The following is an 11,822-nucleotide window of genomic DNA, read 5'->3' on the forward strand; positions in this document are numbered from 1 at the left end:
AGAATCTCAAATGAAACATCCACAACAGATGGCCATCCAACCTCTGCTTAAAAACCTCCAAGAAAGGAGGGACCACCGCCTCCCAAGGGAGACATTTCCACTGTCTAAACAGCTCTTACTGTCAGAAAGTTCTTCCTGGTGTTGAGTCAGAATCTCCTTTCTTCTAACTTGAAGCCATTGATTCGACTACTACCCTCCAGAGCAGGAGAAAACAAGCTTGCTCCATCTTCCATGTGACAGCCTTTGGGATGTTTGATACAGATATATTCCAATGGCATATGTTCACAGTCTCATAGGAATCTTCCTTAAACACAGTCAGACCACTGTCCATCTAGGTCAGTATTGGCTACACTGACTGGCAGCAGCTCTCCAGAGTTTCAGTCAGAGAACATTTCCAACCCAACCTGGAAGTGTCAGAAATTGAACCTTGGAACTTTCTGCATGTAAAGTAGATGCTATCCTACTCAACAATGGCCCTTAGGGTGTTTTGTCACCTGCATCCCAAGATGCCTGGAACACCCAACTCCCAGTACTGTCTGTTATCCCCTATCTATAAGCACATTTTCCCAGACACTGCCCCTGCAAGCAACAGCAGACTGGAAATACAGTGTTGTTTGGAAGCATTGAAGCATAAGGCTTTCTATTTCATACCCAGCCTGCTTATAACAGAGGGAGGAAGTCTGAAATAAATCAACCACTTTGCTTTGACGCAAGTGGCAATTGGGGGAGATAAGATACATTAGTGAAGGCTGTCCACCCCTCCTAACATGAACACACATCCTGAATGGCACGTAGGACAAAGTGCAGGATAGCTGAGAAAGGTGCTAAAGATGCACATCCTGGGCAAGAGGAGGTCTCTTGTTTTCTTTCTTTGTTTGCTTCTTTGTTTGCCTTTGTACCCTGCCTTTGGCTGCTGGCAGAAGGTCACCAAAAATTGACACGACCACATAATACATTTAAAGCACATGGCTCCCCGCCCCTCCAAATATTGGGAGCTATTTTGTTAAGGGTGCTGAGGATTGTAGTTCTGTGGGGAGCAAACTACAGTTCTCAGGTTTCTTAAGGGGAAGCCACGATTGTGAAAGTACTGTGCTATAAATGTGTGGGTGTGACCTTAGATCAGTGTTTCCCACACTTGGGTCTCCAGCGGTTTTGGGGTGACAAATCCCATCATCCCTAGCTAGCAGGACCAATGGTCAGGAATGATGGGAATTGAAGTCCAAAAACAGCTAGAGACCCAAGTATCTATGGGCTGAGGACAGGTGATTTGAAATTAAAGGCTAGTACTGTACTGGCATCACTTTTTTTTGTAAATATTTTTAAATTAATTTTCACAGATAGTAAACAATAAAATAAGGATACAAAAATCAAACCACAATCTTAATATCTGAACTTCTAATAAGGAATCGGGCTATTTTACAAGTCGTCTTTTGAGGTTATTTAAACCTCAAGGCTTCCTTCCACCCCCTTCTACTGGTTCTTTGCATCTTACATCATTCTCTGCATTTTGTTATCATTTTTATCCAATTGTTATTCCTTATCATTTTCTAGTTCCTTACTGCTTTCAAGTACTTAATCGAACCCTGTCAATGTACCAACTTGTTTACAATATTTCTGCAAATACACAATACTTTCCCCCCATTCTTTTTTAAACTTCTAATTGTCAGAGTCTCTGAGTTTTGCTGTCAGCTTTGTCATTTCTGCACATTCCATAAGTTTTATTTGTCATTCTTCTACTGTGGGCAACTGTTCCTCTTTCCATCTTTGGGCTAACAGGATCCGGGCTGCTGTTGTGGCGTACGTAAATACTTTCTTCTGTTCTTTGGGAATTTCTGTTCCTGTTACACCTAATAAAAAAGCTTCTGTTTTTCTTTTTTAAGTTAGCTTAAATATACTATTCAATTCATTATATATCATTTCCCAGCGGCTTTTAATAACCTTACATTCCCATCACATACAACAGGATGTACCCTCTTTTTTTCTGCATTTCCAACACTTATTAGAACTTGTTTTATACAGCTTAGCAAGTTTTACCGGTGTTATATACCACCGATACATCCTTTTCATATAGTTCTCTTTAACTCTGCTACATCCAGTAAATTTGAGATCCTTCCAAAGTTTTCCCCAGTCATTCATTTGTACATTATGTCCCAGATCCTTTGTCTACTTTATCATTACACACTTAACCTCTTTATCTTTAGCTTCCCATTCCAACAACAAATTAAACATTTTTGACAGTAATTTTATATTATCCTCTACTGTTTCTCTTTGAAATCTTGATATGGTGCAACTAAATCATTTCTTTTTATCATTTTTAAAAGTTTCATTTAGTTGAAAGTATTGTAACCAATTTGTTACTTTTTCCCAGATTTCCTCAAAATCTTTCAACTTTAATTGATTATCCACTTCTATCAACAGCTCTCTGTACATTGGCCATTTAGTCCTCATGTTAACCTTTTCTACTGATATTACTTCTATGGGTGAGATCCACCATGGTGTCTTTTGTTCTAATAAATCCTTATATCTCTGCACTTTGGCTTTATTATACCATAAATACACATGCCAACCAAATCTATTGTCATGTCCTTCCAAATCTAAAAGATCTGTGTTTTCTAATTTAATCCAGTCCCGAATCCAACAGATATAGGATGATTCATAATATATATTTAAATCTGGTAGGGAGAAATCTCCGCTGTTTTTAAGATCTGTAAGAAGTTTATATTTTATTCTCAGTCTCTTCCCTTTCCAGATAAATCTCATAATATCTTTCTGCCATTTTTTGAAGCATCTCATATTGCTTATCACCGGGACCGACTGAAACAGAAATAACATTTTTGGCAATAAGTTCATTTTAATCACCGATATTCTTCCCAAAAGTGACAAATTCATCCGTCCCCAAATCTCTAAATTATTTTTTATTTCTTTCCATACCTTTTCATAGTTGTCTTTAAATACATTAATATTGTTAGCTGTTGACCATATTCCCAGATATTTAACCTTTTTGTAAATTTCTATTTCTAAGTCCTGTTGAATCTCTTTTTTATCTTTTCCTGATACATTTTTTCACTATCAACTTTGTTTTATTTTTGTTCAACTTAAAGCCAGCCACCTGTCCAAATTCATGAATTTTCTTTAGGACTTTCAGAAGAGAATTTTTTGGATCCTCCACTGTTATTACAATATCCTCAGCATACGCCTTCAGTTTATATGCTTTATTTCCAACTGTTATACCTCTGATAGTTTCATCTGCCCTAATATTTCTCACAAGGACGTCTAATGTCAAACAAACAAACAAACAAACAAACAAACAAACAAACAAACAAATATGACAAGGGACAGCCCCTTTCTGTATCTTACATTTCTCTGTTATCACGTTGTTTACAATTAATCTGGCATTTTGTTCTAATATATTGCTTCTATTCCTTTCCTAAATTTCTCTCCAAAATTCATTTTCTCAAGTTCTTCTTCCTCATCAATAAACATCAATGCTGCTTGCTTTTCATTTCTTACTTCCAGGTATTCTAAGACATCAATAATATTCCTAATATTGTCCTTCATCTGTCGACCTGGAAGGAATCCTGCCTGGTCCTGGTGTACTATTTCTAATAGTATTGCTTTAATTCTGTTTACCGTTATATTTGCAAACAGTTTATAACCATTGTTCAATAATGAAATTGGTCTATAATGTGTAACCAGTGTCAAGTCTGTCTCTTGTTTAGGCACTAAAGTTATGTAGGCCTCTTTCCACATTTCTGGTCCCTTCCTCTTTTCCAGAATTCCATTCATTACATTCAGTAATGGGTTAATTACCAGCTTCTGTAACTTCTTATAATATTTGGCCTAAGGATGTCCAGTCCTGGTGATTTCCCTATTTTAGCATTATTAATTGCTTCAGAGACCTCAGAGAAATTTACTGGTGTATTTAATGTACGTAATTAATTTTCCTGTTTGAATTTTTGGTAATTTACTTTGTCTTATATAACTTTCAATTTCTTCTCTTTTCTCTTGTCCGATCCAATATAGGTCTGTAATCAATTGTCTTTTCTTTAATCTTTAGTTTATTAACAGTGTTTTTAATGCCATCTTTGCTTAATTGCCATGCCAATAGCTTTCCTGGCTTATTGGCATATTCAAAAAATATCAGTGTGTACTTGCTTCTGCACTTTGCACTGCCTGCTCAATCTGTACATCTTCCAAAGCAACAGATTCCGCAGAGACACTATAAATTGATTCTTACGCTCTTATCTCCAAAGGTAACTTGCCCAGTAAAAGTTGTCCTGGAGGCGGGGAGTGTGAAATTACATTTTTGCTAGCAGTCTCACACAATGCAAGAGTTTCTCCCAGAGAGAGCTGTAGCTACATGGGAGCTAGCTGGGAGTTTTGCCCTGGGTGAAGCCTCCAGAGGGGCGCCATTGAGACTGCCAGCCTCTCTCTCTGTGTGTGTGAGAGTGTGTGTGTGTGTGTGTGTGTGTGTGTGTAAATATGCATGGGTGTGTGTCCCAAACTGGGTCTTTGACCCAAGTGAAGAAAGCCTAGTTTTGCCCCTGCTTCTCCAGGTGAAAGGCACCATGTGTGTCAAAAAGCACACCCAAGAAACAACACTCCCCACAGGACCTTTTCTTACCGATCACTCCTCAAGCTGAGCTAGCGAGATGGCAGGCACTGAAGCCACAACCCTGCTGTGAATAGGAGGACGGCTGTCAGCACGGAACAAAGGAAAGACCCTGCTTCGCATGCACAAGCACATTTGGTAGATTTGAAGGCGCACTTCCTTCTGCCAATAGGCATAGACCAAGGGGTTGGCCAAAGAGTTGCACAAGCCCATCACCCAGAGGTACTTCTCTAGGAGGCGCTGCAGGGAACAGTGCTGACATGCAACCTGCACGATGCTCCCGACAAAGAAGGGTGACCAGGAGAGCACGAAACACCCCACCAGGATGGTGATGGTGCGCAAAGCCTTTGTGTCGCTGGAGGGCTGAGGGACTCGGCAGGCTGCCTCCAGTCCAATGTGTTCCCGTTCTCGAATTTGCTGGGCGTGGAGGGAGGCGATCTTCAGCAGGTGGCAGTGGAAGTAGATGAAAACAAAGAAAGCTGGGAAGAAAGCCACGCAGAAGAAAGTGAGCATGTAGGTGGGCTGGAAGACTCTGAAGAAGGTGCAGAGCCCTGTGTAGCCGTCCGCTTGGAAGCTGTGAGCCATCACAGGGAGGAAGCCAACCAAGGAGGCTAAGAGCCAGAGCCCTGTGATGCAAGCCCCAACAACTGGGCTCCGCATGATTTTAAAGTATTGGAAAGGGTGCTTAACAGCCAAGTACCTGTCAAAGGTGACCAGAATAACAGTGAAGATGGAGGCAGCTGAGGGGCAGGTGATGCAGGCCATTCTCAGGAGGCAGTGCTTTCGGGGTGTCTGGTACTCAGAGCTGGACAGCTCCTCTGTGATCAGACTTGTGATGGTAAATCCAACCAAGAAGTCAGCAACAGCCAGATTTAAAACAAAGCACAGCCCAAGGCAGCCCCCTTTCGAGATCAGCCGTACCAGTGCGACAACCACCAGAGCATTCATCACTAGGATGAGGGAGGCCAGGATCGCAAGTAATACCCCAAACCCAACATTTCCCATGGCAGTTTTTTTCTTTACCAGAAGAAAGGAGCTCTGCTGTCAGTACAAGCAACCCGAGCTGCTTCTTAGGGAAACCACCTTGCTTGCGGAACTTATTTGGAAAAAAAATTCAAAACCAGGATATGATGCGTTGAATGAGTGTCTTGCCGTTTCCTGAGAGCCTAGCGCCTTCTGCCACCTTCAGCTCACTAGCCTTGCAAAGTTCATACTGGCAATACCTGTCCAGGTGCTAGGTTTAGTCCCTCCCCCAGTTTCCAGACAACCTGAGAGAGGAGAGGGGAAATGCTTCCTGCAACTTTGCTGAACAAGCAAAGGCCACATTCTCTATTTACCTCTGATAGTGTGTCTCTAGGTTCCACAGTACTCTCAAAATGGCATGCCTTTATGATGAAGCCATCAGTTTGTGTTTGTATTGTATTGTATTCCTTACATTCCTAAGTTTTCTTGACAGAAAACTCTTTTTCTACTTGTACATTTCCTTGAGTAGCCATGCATGGTAAGCTAATCATGGCAATATCATACCACTTTAAACAGTTGTGACTTTTATTTTTTCCATTTCTGAAAATACTTATAACAACCACTTTGTTGTTATTCTTGTTGTTTAGTCGTTTAGTCGTGTCCGACTCTTCGTGACCCCATGGACCAGAGCACGCCAGGCACTTCTGTCTTCCACTGCCTCCCGCAGTTTGGTCAGACTCATGTTGGTAGCTTCGAGAACACTGTCCAAACCAAACCACTTTGTACCCCACACTAATAAACATTTCATGTACAGTGGTGCCCCGCAAGACGAATGCCTCACAAAACGAAAAATGCGCAAGACGAAAGGGTTTTTCAGTTTTTGCGTTGCTTCGCTAGACGATTTTCCCTATGGGCTTGCTTCGTAAGACGAAACGTCTTGCGAGTTCTTGCGAGTTTGTTTCCTTTTTCTTAAAGCCGCTAAGCCGTTAATAGCCGCTAAGCCGTTAATAGCCGCTAAGCCGCTAATAGCCGTGCTTCGCAAGACGAAAAAACCGCAAGACGAAGAGACTCGCGGAACGGATTAATTTCGTCTTGCGAGGCACCACTGTACAGACAACGTAAATGATACAGTCAAACATTAAGCAGGTTTGTATAATGCTTGAAGCTGATTTGTATCAGTTAAGAGTCTTCTCATTTTTATTTGTCCCGGAGTGAGCTGTGGTTTGCTGGTGGTGAGACAACCAAAATATTGCAAAATATCAGAAGGAAGCCATTAACCTTAGAGTAAAAGTCCCCTGTGAATTTTGATGAGGACATTAGAATTTTACCACAACTGTCGGGTGGGGGGACATGAAGATATTCCCCATTCACTTTCTTTAATAATATTCCACTTGGGACATCTTATAGGACCCACTAACCCCTCGCAGAAACAAAAGAATTCTAAAAGGAATTCTGCTTCAAAGAAAGCAGAAATGAAGTTCTTTTGAGTCTGAAATCAAATAAGATTCTTGGAACTGACCCTATAAAGGAAGCCAGAGATGGGTATGGGGTTAAGTTTAAAAGAATAGGGAGAAAAACCGTGAGCATGTATTCTTATTTAACTGTTTCTGACCACTTAGTTCAATAACATGATGAACTAGGCCTACTCCTGTCTGTATGGTACTCTCCAGATCATCTCTGAGAATGTTGCAGGATGGAGATGTAAACTGATGGACCTTAAATTTTTTGCAGTATCTTTAGTTCTTTGTTGTTATTGGAACAACCTTCAGTGTGCTGTCTGTGAGGAAGAAAGAGCGGCAAGTTTTATATACTGTACTTTCTGAGGATCCTACTATTTAAGCAGGCTTTCCTTTGCTCTTAAGATTCATGATGCTGCTGTTTTATTATTTATATTTAATTGAATGTTTTATCGATGGATTGTGTTTTTACTGATGTATTTATCTGCATTTTTTGTTACAAAGTTTGGTTCTCAATAATTAAATTGTTTCTATGCAGAGCACTTAGGGATTTTGTATATTAAGTGCTAACATAAATATTTGTTAGGATAATAATAAATAAGTAAATAAATATTGCACAAGCTTTTGAGTTCTCCAGAACTCTTCTGTGCTCCCTTAAGCAGCATTGAAATCATTTATTGTGCTTCCTCCATTGTTAAGTACTGAGTTGAATAGCATCCAAAATGCACCAGCCTGATTGGTTCTAGAACAATAGGATCCAAAATGCAGCAGTCTGATTGGTCCTAGAACAATAGGATTCAGAATGCAGCAGTCTGATTGCTCCTAGAACAATGCAGCAGTATGATTGGTCCGCAGGAGCCACCCAATCCAGCTCCAGGTGGAAGTGAATCCACAACCTGATTGGCCTACAGGAGAATCCCGGAATTAGCCAATCACGTGCAGCCCATTGTGTAAATAATGTATATAAAGCAGATATTGTGGGGGAAATTCCATTCCTTCTCACCACTATGAGCTGAATAAAGAGCAGGAAATCCACTCTTGACTCCCAGTATATTTCATCCATACTTTGGATGTCAGTATGAGAATAGCATTCCCATGAATGAAAATCAAAGATGCATTGCACACACTCCAAGCTCCCTTTACAGTGTTAACCGCATTATTTATTTATTTCACAAACTGTTTGTTTGTTTTAAAAAAAACAAACCTCAAAGCGGTTTACAAAACGATAAAACAATAAAACCGATTTTTTAAAAAATTGCAGCCGTACTTGAATTGAGTGCTGGGGATAAGGAGGAGTATATAAAGCTGAAGCAAAGACAGGCACAAACCTCGTCTGATCTATGCCACTTTCTTCTGCCCCATACTCACTCATGCACACATGTTGCCAGAGCAGCCTTATCTCTTCTGAACCCTGCGGAGTCCCTGGGACTACATTACCCAGAAGCCTTCACAGCACGGTGGACTCGAGCAGCCAATCAGAGCAGGCGGAAGCGATTTCCCTCCTTAACCCTCACACTTCCCCTTTTTTAAAATTCGGCAAATCCCGCCCCCCGGTCCCGTCCCCCCCCCCCCACTCCAGCCTTCTGCGCGGCGCACACGAATCTACGGTTGCTCATCATGCTCTCGGGTATTCAAGCCACGCCCCTAGAGACCGCCAATCAACAAGGCAGCTCGCGAAGCGATCGCAACGGCGGGGCCCTCCTGATGAAAGGATGTTTCGGGACTATCGGCGTCGGAGGACTGCGGGACCAGCAGGTGGGCGTTGCTGGGCAACGGGGCGGGGCGGGGCAGGGCGCTGCTTCCTGTCCTGCCGGGATCGGGTGGGAGGGTGGATGGAGCGGGGTTGCCTCACCACCGTTGTCATGGGAACCGTCAGCGGCCTGCGCTCTCAAAGAGGGCAGCTCCCCGGTTTTTGCTCATTGGCCCTATTTACCAGGTGCAGCAGCCACGATCTGCTCCTCTCAATCGCTGCCCCCTGTTTGGACCCGAGATTTGCTTTTTTAATCACCTGGGTGCGGTGGTGTAGTGGTTAGAGTTCTGAATCTAGAACCTCATCTCAGATCCCCGGACCCTCTCATGAAGAGCCAGCCGTGCTTTCTTAGCCTAGCCTACCTCACAGGGTTGTTGTGAGTATGAATGATTTGGTTGGTTGGATCGATCCAGTTAAGCCCGCCTCTGAATAGACTAACGGAACTATGTTAGCCCATGCCTATTCATCTCAATGGGTCTTCTCTGTGTAGGGCTAAGGTTGGCTGTGACCTGCCATTTGCATCCTGCACCTTCAACATAAATAGTATTTTTCTCAGGGTGGCTAGTAGAGAAGTGAGAAACAAAAAAAAAGTGAAATGTAATGATAATAATAAATATTTATAATAATTAGAATTTATTATTTAAGTGAATTGTAATAACAATACAGTGATTTAAAGCAGCAGCTAAAGCAGCAACTGCTTATTCAGGCAGAGGGTGAAATCAAACTGCTCTAAGTAGAAAATGCTAGCCTCAGCAGCTCTGTGAATATAGAAATAGAAATGGGTTTTTTGCCTGTAATGCTGGCATTAGCAGTTTTGTGAACCTACCGGTAATTATTTTTGCCTGCCCTCAAATAATAGAAAAGTACAGTAATGAGATTTCCAGGTCATCTGTCTTTGGGAGGGCATTCAAAAGGCAAGACAGAAAGGACTTTCTTATAGAGCCATCTTTGCTGCCGTTTGTTCTTGTTGTTTAGTCGTTTAGTTGTGTCCGACTCTTTGTGACCCCATGGACCAGAGCACACCAGGCACTTCTGTCTTCCACTGCCTCCCGCAGTTTGGTCAAACTCATGCTGGTAGCTTTGAGAACACTATCCAACCATCTCGTCCTCTGTCGTCCCCTTCTCCTTGTGCCCTCCATCTTTCCCAACATCAGAGTCTTTTCCAGGGAGTCTTCTCTTCTCATGAGGTGGCCAAAGTATTGGAGTCTCAGCTTCAGGACCTGTCCTTCCAGTAAGCACTCAGGGCTGATTTCCTTCAGAATGGAGAGGTTGGATCTTCTTGCAGTCCATGGGACTCTCAAGAGTCTCCTCCAGCACCATAATTCAAAAGCATCAATTCTTCGGCGATCAGCCTTCTTTATGGTCCAGCTTTCACTTCCATACATCACTACTGGGAAAACCATAGCTTTTACTATATGGACCTTTGTTGGCAAGATGATGTTTGCTGCCTTAAGCTTCTTGAATAAGCAGTATATAAATATTTATAATAATTCCCAATGATTTGCCCAGAATTGTATTTGTATTGTATAAGTAAATTTTTTTGCAATCATTAACAAACAAACAAAAAGTATAACGCTGTTGTAAGTTGGGGGTTAGTCTTCATGAAGCCTGAGTCCGTTCTGATTCCTGGGGTCCTGGATCCAGCAGGGGTTAAAATCTAATGGAGGATTCCATTGCTCAACTAACCAGGCAAGCTTATTGGTGAATTAATGGCCCTTTGTACTGTCCTTAGTATAACAAAGGAAATACCTGGCTAGTAGTCAGAAAGCCCCAAACCACAGAGTTGTGTGAGCTGAGAGCTGCACTAGATGCAGGCAGAAGCTTGATTTCTGTTTGAATCCAAGGTTGTGACTATGGGAGAAGAAAGACTGGGGTGTTAATGCTGTGAGCCCCTCCATCTTAGGCTCAGGTTGTGTATACAGGTAATTCTCATCCCACACTGCTTTATTTTCTGTGACTATAATGGTTTTCCCCTCAGATTTATATATACCTGTGCCACTTATCAATAAAACATTTTTAGGATGATCTGAAACGGAATAATCAGACAGTCTATGATTTGATTGTGGATGAGGGTGCTGATCTGGTTTGTATTACTGAGACCTGGGTGGGCAGGCTGGGAGGAGTTGATTTGGCACAGCTGTTCCCACCTGGATACTTGGTGCAGCATAAGTACAAGCTGCAGGAATGGGGGAATTGCTGTGGTCCACATGACTTCCATTTCCAGGAAACCACTCTAGCTTAGACTTGGCTATGAGGGTGTGTGCACTTGGTATCAGGCCAAGGAGACAGTAAACTATGATTGCTACTACAATGGTACCTCGAGTTACATACGCTTCAGGGTTACATACGCTTCAGGTTACAGACTCCGCTAACCCAGAAATAGTACCTCGGGTTAAGAACTTTGCTTCAGGATGAGAAGAGAAATTGCGCCGCGGTGGCGCAGCAGCAGCAGGAGGCCCCTTTAGCTAAATTGGTGCTTCAGGTTAAGAACAGTTTAAGGTTAAGAACGGACCTCCGGAATGAATTAAGTACGTAACCAGAGGTACCAGTGTACTACAAAATGCACCCTACTGCCCAGTTGCTTCTCTGACCAAACTGGCAGGAGTCATCTTGGGTGTGGTGTTGTGGGATCCCGGAATGTTAGTTCTGGGTGATTTCATCACTCGTGCTGAGACTGCCTTTAGATTCAGGCTCAGGACTTCATGGTCTCCTTGGTAACTGTAGGGCAGTCTTTAGTGGTCATCTGTCTGACACACAGGGCAGGATGTACCCAGCGGGGTATATATTGGTGTACTGCAGGGTCTCCAAAGTTGTTTAACATCTGCATTAAGTTATTGGCATTATTAGGAGATTTGGGCCAAGGTGTCATCAGTATGCTGATTATGCCCTGCTCTGTTTCTCTATAATACATGAATCAGGAGAGGGTGTGAAAGCTCTATATTGGTGGCAAGCTGAATGAGGGCTAACCAGCTGTGCCTGAATCCTGGCAAAGACAGAGGTCCTGTGGATGTATGGTTCCTGAGTCCAGATAATTGGACAA

At 42.4% G+C, this 11,822-nt stretch overlaps 2 protein-coding genes across 6 annotated transcripts in view; one reads left to right on the top strand and one right to left on the bottom strand.

Moving 5' to 3' along the window:
* Positions 1–1,422: 1,422 nt before the first annotated feature.
* Positions 1,423–6,389, bottom strand: GPR119 (G protein-coupled receptor 119). Of its 2 annotated transcripts, XM_083721051.1 has the most exons (3): positions 6,367–6,389; positions 4,625–6,210; positions 1,423–1,838 (listed from the first exon to the last, which is right to left on the bottom strand). In XM_083721051.1, exon 2 carries the CDS (start codon positions 5,615–5,617, stop codon positions 4,628–4,630), a length of 990 nt encoding a protein of 329 aa, XP_083577177.1. In that variant the 5' UTR covers positions 5,618–6,210; positions 6,367–6,389; the 3' UTR covers positions 1,423–1,838; positions 4,625–4,627. The 2 variants fall into 2 exon arrangements, with proteins under 2 accessions (XP_083577177.1, XP_083577176.1); XM_083721050.1 differs by lacking the exon at positions 1,423–1,838 and having other exon boundaries at positions 4,473–6,210.
* Positions 6,390–8,687: 2,298 nt separating this feature from the next.
* Positions 8,688–11,822, top strand: part of ENOX2 (ecto-NOX disulfide-thiol exchanger 2) — a 39,720-nt gene continuing 36,585 nt past the window's right edge. For 2 of the 4 annotated variants that reach the window (XM_083721064.1, XM_083721066.1), the window contains exon 1: positions 8,712–8,787. In XM_083721064.1, coding sequence (XP_083577190.1) covers positions 8,745–8,787 — 43 coding nt within the window. In that variant the 5' untranslated portion in view covers positions 8,712–8,744. Of the gene's footprint in view, positions 8,788–8,870; positions 8,969–11,822 lie in introns of those variants that run through there. The other 2 variants (XM_083721063.1, XM_083721068.1) reach the window with 2 other exon arrangements.

The sequence above is a fragment of the Podarcis gaigeae genome (genome assembly GCF_964106915.1).
Source record: "Podarcis gaigeae genome assembly, chromosome: Z".
Taxonomy (NCBI): domain Eukaryota; kingdom Metazoa; phylum Chordata; class Lepidosauria; order Squamata; family Lacertidae; genus Podarcis; species Podarcis gaigeae.

Bases quoted from the DNA above. Each gene is read 5' to 3' on its own strand.
- GPR119 (XM_083721051.1), bottom strand. From the start codon at position 5,617: ATGGGAAATGTTGGGTTTGGGGTATTACTTGCGATCCTGGCCTCCCTC.